Source organism: Rasamsonia byssochlamydoides (genome assembly GCF_041956645.1).
Source record: "Rasamsonia byssochlamydoides strain NRRL 3658 unplaced genomic scaffold VTN77scaffold_8, whole genome shotgun sequence".
Taxonomy (NCBI): Eukaryota; Fungi; Ascomycota; class Eurotiomycetes; order Eurotiales; family Trichocomaceae; genus Rasamsonia; species Rasamsonia byssochlamydoides.
The window spans coordinates 164,987-184,552 of record NW_027192391.1 but is presented as its reverse complement, the minus strand read 5'-3'; the positions used below and the strand labels follow the sequence as shown (position 1 = coordinate 184,552).

At 49.0% G+C, this 19,566-nt stretch overlaps 8 protein-coding genes across 8 annotated transcripts; 2 read left to right on the top strand and 6 right to left on the bottom strand.

Annotated features, from left to right (window-relative positions):
* Window positions 1–1,186: 1,186 nt before the first annotated feature.
* On the bottom strand, window positions 1,187–2,959 carry VTN77DRAFT_8903 (uncharacterized protein; the record flags this gene model as incomplete). The annotated part of the gene is made up of 8 exons (XM_069425452.1): window positions 1,187–1,864; window positions 1,912–1,998; window positions 2,046–2,249; window positions 2,297–2,479; window positions 2,535–2,588; window positions 2,654–2,766; window positions 2,844–2,884; window positions 2,952–2,959. The coding sequence occupies 8 exons, from the start codon at window positions 2,957–2,959 to the stop codon at window positions 1,187–1,189; spliced, it is 1,368 nt and encodes a 455-aa protein (XP_069280780.1).
* A 498-nt stretch (window positions 2,960–3,457) lies between these two features.
* VTN77DRAFT_8902 (uncharacterized protein) lies at window positions 3,458–4,378 on the bottom strand (the record flags this gene model as incomplete). The annotated part of the gene is made up of 1 exon (XM_069425451.1): window positions 3,458–4,378. One exon carries the CDS (start codon window positions 4,376–4,378, stop codon window positions 3,458–3,460), a length of 921 nt encoding a protein of 306 aa, XP_069280779.1.
* A 927-nt stretch (window positions 4,379–5,305) lies between these two features.
* VTN77DRAFT_8901 (uncharacterized protein) lies at window positions 5,306–5,761 on the bottom strand (the record flags this gene model as incomplete). Its single annotated transcript, XM_069425450.1, has 1 exon — window positions 5,306–5,761. The coding sequence occupies one exon, from the start codon at window positions 5,759–5,761 to the stop codon at window positions 5,306–5,308; it is 456 nt and encodes a 151-aa protein (XP_069280778.1).
* Window positions 5,762–6,056: 295 nt separating this feature from the next.
* On the bottom strand, window positions 6,057–6,656 carry VTN77DRAFT_8900 (uncharacterized protein; the record flags this gene model as incomplete). The annotated part of the gene is made up of 1 exon (XM_069425449.1): window positions 6,057–6,656. The coding sequence occupies one exon, from the start codon at window positions 6,654–6,656 to the stop codon at window positions 6,057–6,059; it is 600 nt and encodes a 199-aa protein (XP_069280777.1).
* Window positions 6,657–8,309: 1,653 nt separating this feature from the next.
* VTN77DRAFT_8899 (uncharacterized protein) lies at window positions 8,310–9,344 on the top strand (the record flags this gene model as incomplete). Its single annotated transcript, XM_069425446.1, has 2 exons — window positions 8,310–9,268; window positions 9,317–9,344. The coding sequence occupies 2 exons, from the start codon at window positions 8,310–8,312 to the stop codon at window positions 9,342–9,344; spliced, it is 987 nt and encodes a 328-aa protein (XP_069280776.1).
* A 484-nt stretch (window positions 9,345–9,828) lies between these two features.
* On the bottom strand, window positions 9,829–10,940 carry VTN77DRAFT_8898 (uncharacterized protein; the record flags this gene model as incomplete). Its single annotated transcript, XM_069425445.1, has 2 exons — window positions 9,829–10,346; window positions 10,406–10,940. The coding sequence occupies 2 exons, from the start codon at window positions 10,938–10,940 to the stop codon at window positions 9,829–9,831; spliced, it is 1,053 nt and encodes a 350-aa protein (XP_069280775.1).
* A 3,069-nt stretch (window positions 10,941–14,009) lies between these two features.
* Window positions 14,010–15,629, top strand: VTN77DRAFT_8897 (uncharacterized protein; the record flags this gene model as incomplete). The annotated part of the gene is made up of 3 exons (XM_069425444.1): window positions 14,010–14,510; window positions 14,558–14,958; window positions 15,017–15,629. 3 exons carry the CDS (start codon window positions 14,010–14,012, stop codon window positions 15,627–15,629), a joined length of 1,515 nt encoding a protein of 504 aa, XP_069280774.1.
* Window positions 15,630–16,460: 831 nt separating this feature from the next.
* Window positions 16,461–18,830, bottom strand: VTN77DRAFT_8896 (uncharacterized protein; the record flags this gene model as incomplete). Its single annotated transcript, XM_069425443.1, has 1 exon — window positions 16,461–18,830. The coding sequence occupies one exon, from the start codon at window positions 18,828–18,830 to the stop codon at window positions 16,461–16,463; it is 2,370 nt and encodes a 789-aa protein (XP_069280773.1).
* Window positions 18,831–19,566: the final 736 nt, after the last annotated feature.

The following is a 19,566-nucleotide window of genomic DNA, read 5'->3' as shown; positions in this document are numbered from 1 at the left end:
CTGAGACCGGTATCCTTGCTGGGTGGAACCGTTAGGAGGCGTCCTACAGTACATACACGTACTCCTGAGGTCGCCAACATTAAACGGCCCAAACAGCCCAAACGGTCCCGCACCAGCAGCACCAGCAGTCAATGGATATGACGGACATGAACATGATAGAGCGGTACCTAACAACTCACAGCATTCCAGGGAAGCAATACGCGCTTTTCCACCGACCTGAACCTGATGGTAATGGAAATGGGCGGCTGTCGACGTTTCGGATGTGTACTTGTGTTGTTGCCATGGCAGATAATCTCAACATCAATGGCAACGGGATTGATCTGGGTCAGTTTGATCTTGAGTATGATCTGGATCTGGATCTGGATAGGGACAAGCTTGGTGGGTACGCGGTTGGTTTGTAGACAGACAGACAGACAGACAGGTCGATGTCAGGTGCTATGCAGTGTGTGAACTCTATCAGTACAAACAAGTGACAACAATGTTGGATCGATCTCATCGCATATATATGGAGAGGAGAGTGACGAGACTGCTACCTAGCTAGCTATATATAGATATATAGATAGATCATATACATATAATCCGTTCAACGAACCAATCGTCCAGACTGATATATATATATATGACATGACGTGGCAGACAAGAGACGGGCTTTTTCTATTTTCTATTCTCTATTCCAGCATCGATACGTATATATCTATCGATTGAATGAATGATTGCCCAGGGAGACTACACCTACACTATATGGTAAGTAAGTACTAGTACATACTCTAGGTATGGTATTATGGCCAGCCAAACCAACAAGTCGGCCGGCTAATCACCTACCCAACCAAGGGGATAATTTCAACAAACGAACAGAAAAGAAATCCTTCTGACTCATTCATTTCGTTGCTTTTCTTTTCTTTGCTCATTCCATTCCATTTCATTCTTCTGAGTCATTAAAAAAAAGGTAAAATAAGGACTGGTACTAACACACTAACTTCCTACCTACACAGACTCAACGAACCAAGAGGATATAAAAATATTTTTCAACAACAAAAAGGCAAAGAGGAGAGACAACAAGGAAACGCCGTTTTTGCTGCTTGCAGATGGGACTATACCCGGTATCGAAAAAAAAAGTGATATCATGTCGAAAATACAAGAAAGAAAGACAAGAAGAAACCTGCAAGACGAGAAAAAAAAGTAATGATTAGACACCACCCTCCTTGTTCTCCCCCGCCCCCGGATCCAGATAGTTCTCCTTCTCGGCGGCCTCGTATTCGGCCACCAGGTCCATGACGACCGCTTTCGCCTCGTCGAACTCGCCCAGGCCGTCGGCAAAGGGAGCCTCCTTTTTGTACTGCTCCAGGAAGGCGTTGCGCTTCCGCAGCCGGTCGTACTGCTGGACGATCCGCTTGAAGAGCGTGGCCACGGACGTGTGGTTCGCCAGCATCAGGCCGCTGACGCGGTGTGTGTGCTGCAGATACGGTGATTTCTTCGTCAGCGCGACTTGGATGCTTGCGGGCCCCCAGGGGATGAACGACGCGAGACGGCGCTCGCGGATCCGCAGTAGCGACTTGTGCACGTCCGTCGGGTCCGCCTCGCCTTGGATGATGTTCAGGATGCTGATGTAGCAGCTGGATTTGCTTGGCGTGATGGAGACCATGCGGTTCTTTGGCTGCAGCAGCCGTCGCATCACGTCGAGGACTGTCGTCTTCCGGACCGTCTTGGCCTGCTCGATGTTGTCGCCGGTAAAGGGGGTGTAGGATGTGATGAGGAAGTGGCAGCGGGGAGTGGGGATCAGAGAGGCGATGATGCCGACGAGGTCGTTGTGCATGTAGCCGGGATAGCGGAGCGTGGTCGTCGATGCAGACATAACCGTCGAGACCTAACCAATCAGTCTGTGAAAGTAAAGTTGAGGGTCTTGTAACGTACCAGTTGATTAGTCTGTTGAAACGACGGCTCTTGCACGTGGAGTCGGTCGGCAACGATCCTCGACAAGGCACCATTGTCCAGAACAACCTGAGTAGTGAGTAACAGCACAGTAGAGACGATCTGGCAGCACTTACCACCGAGTCCGCATTCTGCGTCAGTCTTCTCATCGCCAGAAGACTGTTGTACGGATTCACCACGACATCGGCCGCCTGTGTGTCCGGAAAGACCGAGTACGTCTGGATGAGCTTCTTGGGGAAACGGTCATTCATCCGCTCGAGGATATAGCTCCCCAGTCCGGAGCCAGTGCCACCTGCGATCGAGTGCAGCAGCATGAAGCCCTGGCCAAGTCAGCGTGCGTTCCGACGGACTGTCTGGAACAACGCACCTCCAGCGAATCACTCCCATCTGCTTCTCGATCGATCATGTCAAAGACCTCCTCCTGCACGATGTCTCCTGCCGCATAGCCGGCGGCCCAGTTGTTTCCTGCTCCGATGCCTTGCTGTCCGATGAAGAAGTTTTCGGGGTTGTAGATGTTGCGATACGGACCGGTTTGGATGCCATTGATGACCTGTGATCAATTAGTGCTGAAACAGCTTCCTTGACAAGCAGAAGAGAGCGCTTACTCTAGGCTCCAAATCCAGCAATATCGCTCGGGGAATATATCTCGTATCATCACTCTGTAGGACTCGTATCAATAACGCCGATATTAACCATCGCTCTGCATAAAATAAAGAGGACATACCTGGTAGAAAAACACATCCTTGCGATCACCGCCCTCGGTCGCAAACTCCTCCAGGTTCCCGTCCTGACTGATGCCATGCTCCAGACAGAGCTGCTGCCAGAACTGGCTTCCCACTGTCACATGTCAACTACGCCATCGAATATTTCTTCTAGAAACGAGCCTCATGTGGAGGTGCGGGGTGCAGACGTACCGTTGTTGCCGCATTGGCCGGCTTGGATCGTTATGATTTCCCTGGAGAATGGCAATTAGCAGGTGTGCTGAGTGATGAATCTGTAGTTTTCAATAAACTGCTGCATACCTAGGCATCTTATCGTCGTGTCATGATCAGCTTGTATGAAGAAGGGAGGTGATGTGTGCACGCGTTGATGAACGCGTTCCGGCGCGGAGATTTGATTTGATTTGATTTGGTTGGCTCGATGGGGATCCGCAGACACAACTAAGTCTAAGACTATCAACGATCAACGATCTGCAACAATCGTCATGCGGATGAAGAAAATAAAGTGATATGACAAATCATATGGGGGATTTTCTTCAATGTGTTGCAGGACAAGAAGGGTTGTAGCCACAGATGCGGTGAGACATGTGACACGATAAGTGTCGCTTTATCCAGTACTCCACCAATGACTTAATACACACTGTACATAAGAGCTCAGCTGTCTACTGTATATCCCTCAACGTAAACTGGTGGAACGTCGGCTTATTTCTAGTCTCCTTGGCCAGTTCATGAATGGATTGCCTGCAATTATTACATACTAACAAATTACTACATAATGGATGGTATCATATCAGACCAGCTAGACTACATTAGAAGCCCGCCTTGCAGGCGTTGACAAGCAACCCAATGCCTGCGACGACGCCGTCGACGATATGGACATTCTGCCCCTCCACCGCGCCGTACGCTTTGATGCAGCCCTCTCGCACGGCCTCCTGCATGCCGGCCATCCCCGCACAGCCCAAACAGACGGCCCTTACAGGGAGGGAACTGCTCTTGAGAAGCTTCTCGGTTGCGTCGCTGATCCTCCTCCTGACCTCGTCCGGAGGCGTGTCATGCAGCTGGCCGGCTGTCAGACCGGTAGTTTCGACGCCAGCAAATCGTGTCGTTGTCACACTCGTAGGGACTGCGCTGGTAGTTTGACTGCTCTTGTCAGCAGGCCTAGCAATCATCTCTGTGACCGCCTTGGTGAGCTCCGGCTTCCAGGCACTGCCCGTCGTGACGATGCCAAACGCATCCGCCGCCTGGACTTTGTGGTGGCTCCAATCATCCAGGAGCCGGAAGGAGCTGACCAGCATCAGCGAGGTGGCGACGCTCGCCTCAAAGATGCCGGTGACATATTTCCGTCTCTGCAAGGATCCGAGGATGGACGACGATCGGTCCTGTCTGGCCTTGCTCTCGAGCGCGTGGATGGTGTGCTTCAGCATCCCGACCAGGGGGTGCGCCGAGTAGCACGCCACGAGAAAGGCATCGTACTTCGGGATGAGGGGCTCGACGAACGGCCGGCAATGCAGCGCCGATCTGGCCGCGTCCTCACCCGAATCGACGCTCGGGATGCCGTGGATGACCCGTCCATCGGGCAGGGTGACGGGCGTGGCGGGAGCGGTGAAATAGTCGAATTGGACGTCCGGGTAATGCAGATTCTCAACAATGGGCTTGAGAGCGTTGGTCATATGAGTCGAAGTGTTGGGGTTGATGATCAAGATCGAAAACCGCGTCGACGTCGAAGCCATTGCATCAGGGGACTGATATTCAACACCGATGGTGATTGGTCAGGATTAGAACAAGTTGGAGATTGGTACTCTGGACCTTTTGTAAGACATATCTTTGTAGATATCCTTCCACTGAGCTGCCTCATCCGGTTTAGTCACCACGTGATCTACGTGCTGGGAGACAACAAGGGGGTGGAATTCTACCGATGGGAGCCTACATACATACTCTTGTCACTCGCTCATGCTCATCTACTGTATGGAAGTTCCTGCCTAGGGCCGCTCGTTAGGTACCTACTCAGTGCAGAAGGGATTGCTCCGTACACCCCCTGCTAGCCTTTTTGGGTCTAGCCTTGATTCTGAATTTTTATTTTTTGAAGACACGTGGACTACTAATTTTTAATATCATCACCCAAATAATCAGAATTTGAAGCCAGAATTGCCTTATAAAAATCATTATATATAGTCCTAAAGGCATTAAAAATTTGGCCTAGATTGCTACTTATTAAGGGCCCTTTATAAGCTGACTCTGGCATTGATTTTAGGTAGTATTTATAGCTTGATCAGTATTAGATTTTAGCACAAATCTTAATATCAGTTTAAGTATATTTAATAATATTTACTATGTAGGTATATATAATTAATTTTACTACGCAATTTTAATATCAAATTTTAGTTATTCTTAGCTGAATCAGTACTAAGGAGTCATAAAATGTATTATAAAATTGTTTTTAAATATTAAGGATTTGTGATTAATTTTAGTAGTATTTTTAGTGGTAAAACAATTTCCAGAGTTAGACCCAAAAAGGTTAACGTGGGTGTACGGAGCAATCCCTGGTGGCAGTCTGGCAGATCATTCGTTCCTAATTTGGCCTAGCTTCCCTGACAATCTATCTCCCTTGATCCTTCTGTTCTCCTCCGATTTTTTTTTAATTCCTTCATCAAGCTTCCTCAGACATTAACCGACCGTAGCTTCTCGGAGGCTAGCTGATTGGCCTTGAGCTGCCGACAATCCTCCAAGGAGGCTTGGATGCTCGCGAGGAGCGCTCTGATGGGAAATTCGACTCGGGCAACACTCGGAGAACCTGGCAGGAGGTCTCGAACTGCAATAGAAAGGGGTGCGTTTGGTGTCTGACTGTAAATCTCGCTCATGGAAAGTTCGCACCGACAGGCACTTCGCGCAGGCTGGCCAGGGAAACAAAAAATAGACGTGGACACTGACGCGGCCGACGAGAGGGACCCCACGGGCCTCGTGCCACTCGATGATGGCTTTGGACAGCTGGTCTTTCGAGAGATGTCGGATTTCAGCATCTGACAAGCCCCAGTTGGTGGTTTCTGGTGTACGTGCCGGGGAATGCTCCTCGATGTCCACCAACAGAACCATCCTTGTGTTCCCTTGCGAGCCATCGAGGTATTGTCGAGCCTTGTCTAACAGACTCCCCGTCCGTTGGGAGACATCGACCTCCACAGCAAGGAAGGGAAACTCGGGGACCCCCTGCTTCCGGATGGACCTGTCCGGCTCCTTGCTCGACCCCTGATAGGGGCCCGCGAGGGTGGTTCCTACGTAGAGGGTTTGTTATCCAAGTCCAGTCGACAGAGTAGGGTAGGTCAGGACTTACTCACCGCTCCTGAGGCTCTGAAAACACAACCACTCTCTTGCTGCAACACCACTGCCACCTCATGCAACCAAGTGCCAATGGTTTCACAGCTGTCCTCGTGCAGGTGGCCATTCAGAGACTTGATGAATGATGTGGCCACTGACGGAGTCGTACTCAACACCCCGGATGTCATCTTTATCTTTCAACCATTCCTGGTATCCGAGCGGAGTAACGTGGAGTTTCCGGATTTCAAGACCGGTAGGAGCTACCTCCCGGAGTTGATCGACGATGTCCTCTGTTAAGTCGGAAAGCAGATCAACATCCTGGAGGATTTTCTCCGCTGGTACGTCGTTCTCTGTGTCCATGGTGGAAGATAGCGCGCGATTCTGGTTGCGAAGGCTGGTGAATAGTTGGGATACCAGGTCATATTTATAGTCGCCAAAAGCCCGCGTCCTCGTTCCCTTCAATGAGTGCCGGGCTTGACTGGATGGGACTTCCAGATGCATCCAGGCCAATGGGCTCCGAAGATTGGGCCTTTTGAATTGAGTCATTGTTGAGGGACTTCCAGATAAACTCCAACCCCCTTCCCCGCGACTAGAAATTTGAGCCATTCCAGGTGCTTTCGAGGGGTGATATTGGGAGGAATCGTCCAAGACCTGGCAGATGACAGGTCCGGAGTCCATGGTTGGTATCTGAGTGGTCATACGCTATGCAGGATTGAGGTTTTTACCTCGGGCGTAAGGATCCCCCCTGGGCTTTGAAGACTCAGATCTCCAGCGACACAACAAACAGTAAAAAAAAAACCCCTCTTTATCGCCGTGCTTTATTTTCTTTCCCAAATTATGCAGCATGGTTGAAGAGCATTAATTCCTTTTAGACAGACAGATCCATGTTCTGCACTTCTTTCCTTTCTACGGAGTAATGAGGATAAGGGTACTCCGTACTTGTACTGTAGTACAAGACCGAATCATTAGTACCTCCTCTTTCCGTGCCCATCAAAGCTTGCCTTTATGAAATATGGCAAACATGGGACGGCAACAAAGAAAATGGCATATTCCACAGGATTCTACACAGAAACCTATCAAGAGAGAATCAAAGAACCAGAAGAAAGAACGGAACGGGTCAACAGTGTATGAGCCATAGTAGGCCCCCTCATATATGCAAGTAGAAGTGAAACATCCAGGGGTGAAAGAAAGAAACAAAGAAAGATGAAAGGGGAGCGGTGGGCGATGTTTTTATTTTATGCTCTCGACTAAGTCCAATAAGAGGTACCTTCGATTCCTTTGTAAATGATTGATGTCACACTCTGCACGGAGTATGTACAGTACATACATCCAGTGCTATACTATATATATCTAGTGTTCTAAGAAAGATGTGATGGAATTAGAAGTAGATCCCTATGACCAACATGATATAGGCTACAGGCCTATTCATCGAGTTCACAAAGGTATCTGACTCATCTCCTCCATTTTGTATGCATGCTAGGGCAATTATCATGCTCGTGACCTTACTGAACGTTATTAGCACAGGGATGCCTAGGGTGATCCTATCTTTATTGGTCTAGCCTAGAGCAGCCTATCTATCTTCTATCTATCTATCTATCTATTTACCGATATTTTCTCTATCTATGGAGGGTTTACGTATATTGTCTGGGTTAAATGAGCCAGGGCCTCCATTCTGAGCGTTGGCAGTGTGCAAACCGGATATTCGAATCCCAACTCCCTACAGTCCCTTTGAGAAGGACCGGACCTGCGCTCTTGTTGATGAAATTTGAGGGGGAAAAAAATAAAAAAAATTTTTCCTCAGTTTCCTTCCTCGAATCGTCTTACAGTTACATAAGGTAGTTAGCCTATTTCTTAGGCTAATTCCGGTGCATCTTGATTCGTTTTTCATTTTATATCGATATAAATAGATAAATAGGAAAGAGGTATAATACTTCGAAATATCCGCCATTTGCGTTGGAAGCATCTTTTGTTTGTCAATATATTGAGATTTAAGAAATTACTTTGTCAACAGACGACTGACATGGATCTGATCATCCACGTGACGCGATGATTTAGCGGAGGCATCCATGATTCAGCTCGTATCCAATTCACATGCTGCATTATTGATGCCAGCTGATCCACGGACAGCACGGTTCTCTTCAGGCATCACCGAACCAGGTATCGAAGACTGGCACCCATGGATCCGACTCGAGTGGAGATGATCTCGAGTTCGCCTACAACGGTCTAATCGATGACAAGATCTGTCGTCAGATCGGGAAAATAATTTATATTGATCTGGCACTCTCTCACCTGATGAGACTATAGGATTCATCACTGCATATCGGTCAACTGGCGGAAAGAGAATGCAATAACATGTCGTGGGCGCTTCAACCCATCCGCAAATTAATCGAGCGGTTCTCCGAAGCCCACGATCCGTCTCGTCAAGCACGAGCAGAGGAAAGAAGCCCCAGACCAAAATGGCCGCTGCCTTTTAGACGTGCCAAACCAAAAAGGCAGTTGATTTTGAGATTGCCCAACGAACTTCTCTTTCAGATCCAATCGCTGCTGCCTCTGGTCTCTCAGGCCTGCCTCGCGCTGAGCTGCAAGGCCTTCCTCGAACTGTCGGGTTCGGTGCTGAGCGATAAGGAATTTCGTAACCAGTTGACCGATTCACGATATGAGCTCCTCCCCCGACTGGAAGATGGCCGCTGGCTCTATTGTTCGCGATGTCTGAAGCTTCATCCTGCGGGTGAATTTCCCGAATACGAGCGAAAAGGAAGACCCTATCTGAGGAGCTGCATGATTTTTGCGGGCATTGTGGAGCTCTGTCCCTGTATTCGATTGACATTCCGGGATAAACTGCGGCTTGTCGAGCAGTTGAAGAAAAGCAATCATGACAGCGGCCATGTCTACACATTCCATGATCTCGGTCAAGGGGGCCACGTCTGGCATGAATGTTTGATGATGGATCATCAGGATCATCATGTATGGGCCGTCCGGATCAGGATCGTCCCTGTTCTCGAAAGCGGTCAGCTCCTCATTCACACCCAGTACGACATTGACCTGCAGATGGACCAGTGGCAGATGCTCCCGAGGAGACCAGTCATATGGTGCTGTCCCCATAACAGTGTTTTGAGGTATACATATACTCCACTCCCGGAAGATGCCAGTTGCCGTCTCTGTCCAACGTTTGTCCACTGTCATCCTGGCGCGCGTTCGAACCAGTACTCGGTCCGAGTCACCAGAAATTTAGGGGAAGAAGAGTGGCCAGCAGGGGAGATTTGGGCCAGGCAAAGAGCATCCACGTATAAGAGGTTGCATTATGTGGACTGGTAAGAGCTGCCTTTGAAACTGTCGATCCTGTCTGACCTGTGATCCAGGATGGTAAAGAGGTCGCAAAGGACGTAGATATCTACACATACTGTCGCCCATCAATAGACCAGATTGCCTCCAGCTTCTGTCGTCGAGTCACAACGATTAATTAATAATTCCCACCAGACAAGCCGTTAGCCCTTGTCTGTCTGCCTGCCTGCCTGCCTGTCTGGCAGTATCTAGATGATGGTTCAGTCTGTGTGTGAGGTCAAAGAAAGGGGTGTTGTGCCCGCCCCAAATCGAAACCCTGCCTGGCAGCTACAGTTGGTAAGCAATAGGTAGGTAGGTAGGTAGGTATCTGAGCGTACTCCTGGTATGAAGTTGAATTGCAGGACAGCAGTACTTTGAACTTGTAGGTCATTCTCCAGATTCTGCCTCTCACCCTTGCAATGATTTGTAGAAGTCTACCTTGCAGTTAGGACTAAGCTACGTTGTACATACACGCATGATGTACAGTCCACTGTACAGTCCACACATTTATCTTGATTGACGGTATCCTGATCTATTATATTCCTGCCTCCTACGCCTTCTTCGACTTGAACAGCGCCTCCTGCGTGTCGTAGGTATACTTCAGATCCAAATGCCAGTAATTCGCCGTCGTCGGCTTCGTGATCAACCAAGCCTGGTCCAGCACAGCCACCACCTCATCCGGCAACGGGCCCTTCTCCAGATCGCGCAGGTTGCTCTCCAGCTGGGCAAAGTTGCTGACGCCGATGATGACGCCGTCACTGCCGCCATCCTTGATGTTGAGCGCCGAGTGGTGCACCAGCCACCGCAGCGCCGTCTCCAGCAGCGTCAGCCCGTGTTTCTCCACCACGGGCTCGATCAGCCGCAGCGCCTCGAACGTCGCGTCCTTGAAGTAGCGGTTGCGGTAGTTGGGGCCCGTGCTGTTCTTGTCGCTGTACCGGCCTTCCTCCGGGATCACGTCTTTCGATTTGTACTTCCCGGAGAAGATGCCGCCGGCGAGGGGATTGTAGACGACGATTTCTATGCCGTAGCGGCGGCAGGCGTGGATGAGTTCCGTTTCGATGGAGCGTGCTAGCCACATATCAGTTTGACGTATTCACAGAAAAGAACGATGGATGAGAGGAACACACTGATAGCATTATACATCGCCTGATAGATAGTCGGCCGCACCCATCCCCTCTCATTACACAGCGTCACAATCTCCGCGACCTCGAACGCAGTATAATTGCTCAAGCCGAGCTGGACAAACTTGCCCTCGCGGTGCAGCTTATCGACTTCCTCCAGCGTCTCCGCAAACGGCACCGACCGATCCGGCGCATGCAAGTAAAAAATATCCACGCAGTCCGTGCCCAGCTCCCTCAGGGACGTCTCGAATTGCTGGCGCAGGACGTCCGGCTTGTGCGTGCCCGGCTCGCGCGGGTACACCTTCGTCGCGAGCTTCAACCCGCGCTCCTTCCAGCGCGCCTGCCGTGTGAAGGCCTCCTGCGCGCCGCCGATGTAGGCCCGCGCCGTGTCGACCTCGTGGTACCCCTGCTGCTGGAAGTAGTCCAGGTGTCTGTTGAGCTCGTCCAGGGACGTAATCCGCGCGCCTTTGGATTCGTCGGGGCCGAAGGTCATCAGCCCGAGGATGATGCGGGGTTTGAGGTTTTGTGCGACGAGGGGCATGGTGATTGCTGAGTTGACGCAAGGTTTTTTTTTTCTGGTTATTGGTTTTTGTCTTTTTAAACAAAAGGTAATCTACAAGTTGGATAGAGAATGAAGTGAAGCTGAAGCAGAAGAGGGGCGCCCATTGCGGGGAAGAGGGGTTTATCTATGTAGGGGGAATGTTGATATCGGCTCTTCTTTCTTCCAATCGATTGATTCCTTTCGAGAAACGGGCTTATTCTAGACCGTAGATCGTACCACCCAATAGATATAAATAATAACGAGCCCCTCAGTAAACAGTGAGTAAGTTACCCCAAATCAATGATTATTAATTATTAATCTTGGTCTCGTGTATCCTATCCCGCACGCGATGGCGTCACATTGCATTACTAATCAGCATTGGCCAATGGACTTACAAGAACCTTTTACAATACGGTATCGATCCATGGATATCAACGTGATTTTATCAACCTTTACTGGACGGGGGAAATGGTTTATATAATTAGAATGAACTTAGATTCTACATCAATCAGGATGCCGACTGAACTGCAAAGTTTAGTTGACAAACAAACTGGCATCATCACAAGGCGTAATATAATTCCTCCTTCCCCAATTTCCAACCTATGTAATTATGATTATTTTTTTTTAGAAAAATATCTCTCCAGTCCTTTTTTGCTTTCTAAAAAGTAAAAAGTAAAAAGTAAAAAGTAAAAAGTAAAAAGTAAAAAGTAAAAAGTAAAAAGTAAAAAATAAAAAATCGAAAATAAAAAAAATCATAGATTATCTCTCTTGATCGATGATTCGACAAATACACTATTCTTTCTGGGATAATATCATATAATATACAGTATATAGTATGTACTGTACAAGCTGGAACTATTCATTCGAAGATGAATAAGAATTCTTTGGAACCTCACGTTGGCAATCAATCTTTTTTTTTTGTACGGTGGGATCGTGATTGGAGGAGATTCTTCATGGTAATTGATATCTATAATTATGAATAAAACCAATTGTTCTCTTATTAGTAGTAATTAAATTAATAATAATTGTGGCATATATATTAATTTAAAACATGGCACCTTAGGATGGATAGATTAAATTGGTAGAACTATTTATTGACAATAATGGTCTTGTTTTTTTTTTTACACAGTTAGTTCAACAGTCAAATGTCAAATAATATTTCTTTGTATATATATATCAGGGTTAGTTTGCTCTTTTTATTTCACCCCATGCAGGAAGCCAACAGAATAAGTACATACGTAGTCCACATCAGGTTTATATCAGCTGTCACGGCTTCAAAGTCGAGCTCGGGCTCGCAACCGGGGACAGGCTGCTTGAGGACGGTGGCCTTTTTTGTTTTGAAGACGACGCTGCTTGCCCCGAAGCCGATGTTTTCCATGGTTTCCTGCGTGGGGTGGGCAAAAAGAATTGCTGTTTTCTGGGGAGTGGAAGGGGAACCGTAGTTATTGAACTCACTGCTAACATAACCTAAACTGACAGCGTCTCTTTACCCCGTTTATATCATGCCTTTCTGATGATGCTGATTACAACACAGTCGATTATTGTGAGAAAAAGAAAAAGAAAGGCATAACCCTTTCTCTTCAGGGTAACCCCTTGCGGGAAATTTTCATCCATGGCGACGGTTGCTGCAGCAATGGTCAGGAGATTTCTGTTGATCAGATAAAAGTCGTGTGTTCCTGGAGCCTGGGCCCTGGAGCCTTTGCCTAAGCCCTAGGTAACCCTAATCAGGATCTGGTTGGCGTACCTAGCAGAGTTTTACTTGATTTCTACCATTAAATTTTCTCCACAAATAATCCGCCATGGTCCTTCCTCTTGTCTTCTATTCTTTTCCAATCTGTTGTTGCCGCCAAGGATGCGATTTCTGTTCCATATTTGTTGTTTGTTTTGTTATTTATCGAGTACTTAACATCAAGATATTAGCGATTAGCATCAAGATACTACTATATTCTTTCAGATATTTTCCAGACTTTTTTTTAACACATTATAAGTAATCATCGTCATAGTTATTTATGCCTATTATTCATTGTTTACCACCAACCAATGCGATATATAGACTCACTACCTACTGCCTAACTTAGGGTATATTCCTGTTAGTTACTGTATTAGGTAGGAATAAGTATATTAAAAGTGGTTAATGACCTATTTATTTATTACATTGCAGCATATATATACAGTACATTGAGGAAAGAAACTAATAGAAAATGTTTCATAGTTAAATAGATACTCTACCACCGAATAAAAACACTCCACGAATATAGTAAAACACTGGAAATAGGTCAAAAAGGTACCTAATTTATACAATTTATCTAATGTCGCTACTATAGTCCGCCGTAATCATTGCAATGCGCATCTACCTAGGTAGGACAATTACAAGAAAGAAAAGATAACGGAAAAAAAAAAGAAAAAAAGAAAAAGAAAAAGAAACATCAGAGCTTAGCCTACTCCGCCCCCGCTTCTCATTTACGTATCTACTGCATTACGGGATACTTTTGACCCTTGCTTGGCCTGGTCCGGCTCCATGTTTCCGACCTGACCCCGCATCGACAGGCAGATCTATTGGCCATGTAGCCATGTTCTCTATACAGTACATGTACGCCAGCTATTACTACGGAGGTAAGTAATTTGTTCTGCACAGTATGTATAAGTTAATAGCCGACTCGAATTGCCTAGGTTAGACCCAGCTAGAGTTCTGACAGGGACAAGGAGGTCTCCTCACTGTCGGTTAAATATCAATACCTAGTTACTACCTTAGGTTCTACCAGCTAGAACTGCCGAATTGCGATCGCTGACTGGGTATACTAGGTACATATATTAACCGTTGTAGTGACTGTCTATTCCGTAGTGTAGATATCGTTCCTAGTCTATAACTTGCAGTATCTACATACGTATGCCAGACTATACGACACTGCTATAGATATATCTATCACGTCACGCATTGATCTCGTGTTTGGTTTGCTGGCTTGCTTTGACGAATTTATCTAATTCTTTATCTATCTACCCATCGATCGCTCTCTATATCTATCTTATTCCGGTCTACTCCTGCTTCTGCAAACAAGGAAAACCAGCAAGATGAACAGCGCAAACTCCACCTCCAATGCTGACGTCCGACTTCGTCAACCCCTCTACCTGCACATCAACGGCCAAGACGTCCCCGCCGCATCAAACAAGACATTCACCGTCTCGAACCCGCTGACAGGCGAACCGCTCTACGAATGTGCTGCCGCGGGGACAGCAGATTACGAAGCAGCCATCCAGCACGCGCACAACGCATACAAGACCTGGTCCAAGACGCCGCCGTCCACCCGCAGGCTCATCTTCCTCCGTGCGGCGGATATCCTGACCACATACCTAGAAGGCGATGCGCCTACCATCCTCTCCAGCGAGGTCTCTGCCGTGCCGTCCTGGGTCAGGCTGAATATTCTCGCTGCGGCGGCGCTCCTCCGCGAGTGCGCGAGCTTGGTCACCCATATCAAGGGCGAGATCGTCCCTGCTGAACGGCCGGGCACGACGATTCTTGTCATGAGGGAGGCTGTAGGCGTGATTTTTGCGATTAGTCCGTGGAATGCACCTGTATATCATCTGGTGGATTTACTCAGACTGCCTGCTGATGACTTCAGGTCAACCTCACAGCCCGCGCGATCGCAACACCGCTCATCTGCGGCAACACTGTCGTACTGAAACCATCAGAGTACAGCCCCAGATCGCAGCATCTGATGGTCCGCGCGCTCATCGAGGCAGGCCTGCCTCCAGGATGCGTCAACTTTCTCCCCTCCAGCGCGGCAGATGCGGCAGCCATAACGGAATTCGCCGTCAAGCACCCGCTCGTCCGTAAGATCAACTTCACGGGCAGCGACCGCGTCGGCAGGATCATCGCTGGCTGGGCAGCGGAGTGTCTGAAGCAGACGCTGCTGGAGCTGGGCGGGAAGGCACCTGTCGTTGTGCTGGAGGATGCTGATCTGGAGGATGCAGTGGATGCGATTCTGTTTGGCGCACTGGCAAATAGTGGGCAGATCTGCATGTAAGCTTGTCTCAGCAGGACGCATCAGATGAGATCAATCAGAACTGAATGGCTACAGGTCAACAGAACGAGTGATCATCCACAACAGCGTCGCCGACGCGTTCACCACGTTGCTGCTGCAACGCGTCCGCGAGATCAAAGTGGGCAACCATCTCGAAGACCCGACTGTGAGCCTGTCAGGCCTGTACTGCCCTGCAGCCCCCCAGCGCATCCTCTCAATGATCGACGACGCGATCGCGAACGGCGCGACGCTCCTCTTTGGCGACCGCAGCATCTCCGGACCCAACAAGACGATCCTGCAACCTCACGTGCTGGACCACGTGCGGCCGGAGATGGCCATCTTCCGTGACGAGAGCTTCGGGCCTGTCCTGTGCATCACGCGCGCCGATTCCGCAGAAGAAGCTGTAAACTTGGCCAATGACTCGGAGTACTCGCTCTGCGCGAGCGTCTTCACCAGGGATGTACTCAGGGGAATGGAGCTGGCGCAGCAGATCCGCGCGGGGAGCTGCCACGTCAACGGGCCAACGGTGTACATTGAACCGACGCTGCCGAACGGGGGGACAGGAGGGCGCAGTGGATACGGACGGTTTGGAGGGATGGCAGGAGTCGAAGAATTCACAGAGAGGAAGATTGTCAGCTTGGTTAAGCCGGGGATGAAGTACCCTCTTTAGCGGTAGTCACGCAGATGAGGAAAGAAAGGATGGTAGGCCAGAATAGGAGCAGAGTAGGAAGGACTGCTTGAGATCTCTGTTATGTACCTAGGTAGGTATTGCATACCTCTATCTATTAGTTCTTTACACTTAATGCTCTAGTATAAAGAAGTATCGTCTTCGGTAATATTTCATGAAATGTGCCCACTCCTTTTAGCAAGAGAGATACGTATTAATTGGCAAAGGAATTGTAAGGTCCATCGTAAGAAAGAATTTATAACTAGCATGGGATATATATAGCGAGAATCATGGAAAAGAATATATACCATATGGGTGGGAAGCCCTGGAAAGTAGATGATAAATTATGTCAAACTACCTAATAGAAGAAATATGGCAAGAAATATGAATGGGAATATAGTGAGAATCATAGCAAAGAAATAATATGGCTATGATGCCCGCCTAGAAAGGGTATAAATAGAAAAGCACATATATACCTAATCAACAGTTCCTGGCATGAACCAGGTAGGTATTATTTCGGCAGAGGTAGGGTCAGGACTCAGCTGCCTGACCCGTCTAGGGCTTAGAGCCCAGGGTTAGGGCTGCCTGCCTTGCTCGCTTACCCGCCATATAGGCAGCAGCTTGCTCACCCAGTTTCTCCCACAATCCAAGCTTCTTCTTTCCTCATCTTCATACCCGCTGAGCTGAGCTCATGCAGTTGAGATATTTGCTGCTCTTCAGACCGTCAACTTTACCAAGCAAAACCTCCTGCAAAGCTTGCTATCTGTCGATCCTTGTCAGAAGACAAAAACAAAGTGAGAGAAACATCTCCAGCTAAGGAATTTCTGTACATCTTCACCCCTCTTCAAGTCCACCCAAAAAGCGCTCAAAATCATTCCAGTCCGCAATGTGCTGAGTGACCGATTGCAAGGGATCGTTCCACAGAGGAGAAGAGCATGCTGAGAGCGCCTCGTCGGAGAAGGATGAGATCACTTGTGCAGCTTCTGTCAGGGCGTCCTTGTCATCTGGCACGTCGTATGCCGTGCGATTGTAGTCGAACTGGACAGCACTGTCGTCCATAGGCAAGGTTGCTCTGCTGTCTGCAGTGGAATCAGCAACGCTTTCTCCTGTATTTTGATTGGGATTGTGATTGCGATGGTTGTAATGACTATCGCCTGGCAGATATGGAAAATTGTCCGTATGACCAATATAAGGCGCAATGTCACCCGATATATTATATGTCGACATCGACGCATTTGTGTCTGTCTCCGCATTGACAGTGCCAGTGAAATTTGGAGATCTTCCCACACGGATGGATGACCTCTCCTGACGCTGGTGGTGAAGCCTCGATCGTGCCTTCTTTGTCCGTTCAACTCTGACGGGATTCTCTCTCAAAGCCGGCCGCGCACGTCCTGTCGATTCTTGGTCTCTCCGCCGACTACCCGTCGTAGACGCCGTCACCGCATCTGCAAAATTCTCAACCACAGACGCAAACCGCTGCATTGTCGAGCTCTTCGTGACCGACTTCAGCACCAGCCAGACCTCACGGACCAAGGCGTTTGCATGACCCTTCATCGCCTTCTCCTTGTCGAGGTCCTCCCTCGACGCAGACGGGTGTGGAATCCACAGGATCCGCAGGAGAAGCACCATCGCTGCGGAATACGCGTAAAACACATCCAGCCATGTCAGTCCGTTGAGAATATGGAACCGGTCGAGAATCAGGATGAGCGTCGCCAGACGGGAAGCGGAGAAGACGCAGCTACGGGCCAGGTGGGTGATTTCATTCGTAGCGACATCTACATCATCCCAAGGGTACGGCATGGCAGCTTGGCTGGCCGAGATGATCATTAGCAAATATGGCCGCGTGGCGAGGATCACCAGGCTGTGGTACTGAATGTGCAGGAGGATAATGCTGCGCAGATGATGGACGGGGTATTGAGAACAGTATTGACGCAACTGTGGTTCTGACGGGACGGGCTGTTCCAGTAATACTTCTGGCAACACTAGATGCGCTGGAAGGCTGTCTTCCCAGGCTTTTAGGTCGTTCAAGATTGCCTTTGGAGTCATTTTCTGAGCGGTCCCTAGACGGGTAGGTTGATACTGTACACTCATCGTCCTGCGCAGCTTACTTGCCAACAGCTGCAACTGGAAATTCCACTCCGTGTATCCCGGAGGCCCATTGGAACTCATCACGTCATCCGAAGGTGGCGAAGCGTTGACTTCGTCGTCGTCTACAGCAGGCGGCCGCCCCAGAGACAAACACAGGAATTGCTCGAAGCCGTACAAAGTGCACCATATGCGTTTTCTGGTCTCCCGCTCGATCAGGGGGAATGACCCATGGAGTTCCTTCCGATGCAGGCCGATGGCAACGGCAATGCGCGCCGCGCATCCGGCGAGGATCCAGGAGGCGTTGCGTTCGTTGATGCCGTGAAGATACAATGCGATCAGCAAGAGAGCCTGGACGTGCGATTGAACGCACATGGTTGTCAGACGGGGTAAAGCAGCTCGTGACATATTCCAGCATTCAGATTGGAGGGTTTCATAAGTGGAAGTTTCAGTAGATCTGTCGTGTCCAGGCAAGGCCCTTTGCAGGACGCAGCCAAAAGCTACCATCATGTGCAGACACACCAGCCAGCCGTCATCGGGTTCGTTGTCCGTTCTTTCAGCTTGAGAATTGACGCACGACTGAGATCGAGATTTTGACAGAAAATACCGTTCAAATTCATCCTGAAACATCGCCCGATGAAAAAGCGGAAAGTCAACATGGACGTTGTCAAAGTAGAGACGTAACAGCTCATCAAGCGTCCCTAACGGAAGATTCCTCAGACATGAAGCTGAACGAAGAGCCTCGCAGGACAACGTGGCAGCTGGATTGGATGTAACAGGTTGATTCGTCTCAGCAGTTGGATGTGGACTACGCTCCGATCTTGCCTCAAGCGCTTCAGCGACGTTGTCTGACGCAAACCGCGATGACGGATGACGTTCTGACACCAACTCTCGCAGCTTTGCGAAGAATGAGAGGCTCCCGGATGGTCCAATATAGTATGAGCGTCCGGACGTGTCTTGAACTAGACGAGGCGTGTCATGGATCTGGACCTGTTTAGTTTGCCCTGGCCCATTATGGAAGTTTGCTGGAGATGCATGCGCATCTGCGGAAGATAGATCCCTGGCAGAATCTTTTACTAGATCATCCTGACTTGATGGCACCGTCGAAACCTCTGGCATCGAATAGCCCTTCCTGCGTCCCAGCGCGAGGAGGTCGGAGATAGTGGATACCGGTTCATCGGGGAAAGCACCCTTGACTATGGCTTCCAGACAACGCAGTCTACGACGTCTGATCAGCAGCGTACATATATCCAGGGTGCGTCTTACCGGTCACTGATCGTCTCGACGCTGCCATAGAGTCTCGTCTTGGGACGAAAGGTCGATACACAGGATGTACCGCTCTGCTGGCACGCCAGGCAGGCCTCTTCCGCTTTGGGACGAAGGCACTTACATCTTCGCTAGTATTCTTTCATTAGCTGTGCTGAAATCAGGTTGGGGGAAGTGGAGTGGAATTGTACAGCATACCTTTCTGCAGCTGTCACAGGAAAGCTGCGCTCTTTTCCTCAACTCTTGCGGCACACGACGACGAGCCTTCCGTGACTCCATAGCGGTGGATGTTGATATTATCGGATACTTGCACGCTGTCAATTCAATCGGAAAACCGAGGTGGTTGATAATGCGGAGTTGATGCGGGTTCTTGGATCCGGGGACGCAGATCAGCCCGCATTTGCCGAATGCCAATGTGGGGAGAGTTCAATACAGCAATAGTATGATGTATTCATGCATACAAACCGGCTTAATTTCTCGTCTTTGCTGAAGTTACTGTCTAGCAAGGTATTGAGATCTTTATCACATATGGCGGCGGCGACAGTCTTGTCATTCGTGACTCTCCCAGACAACTGGAGACTGGAGTACG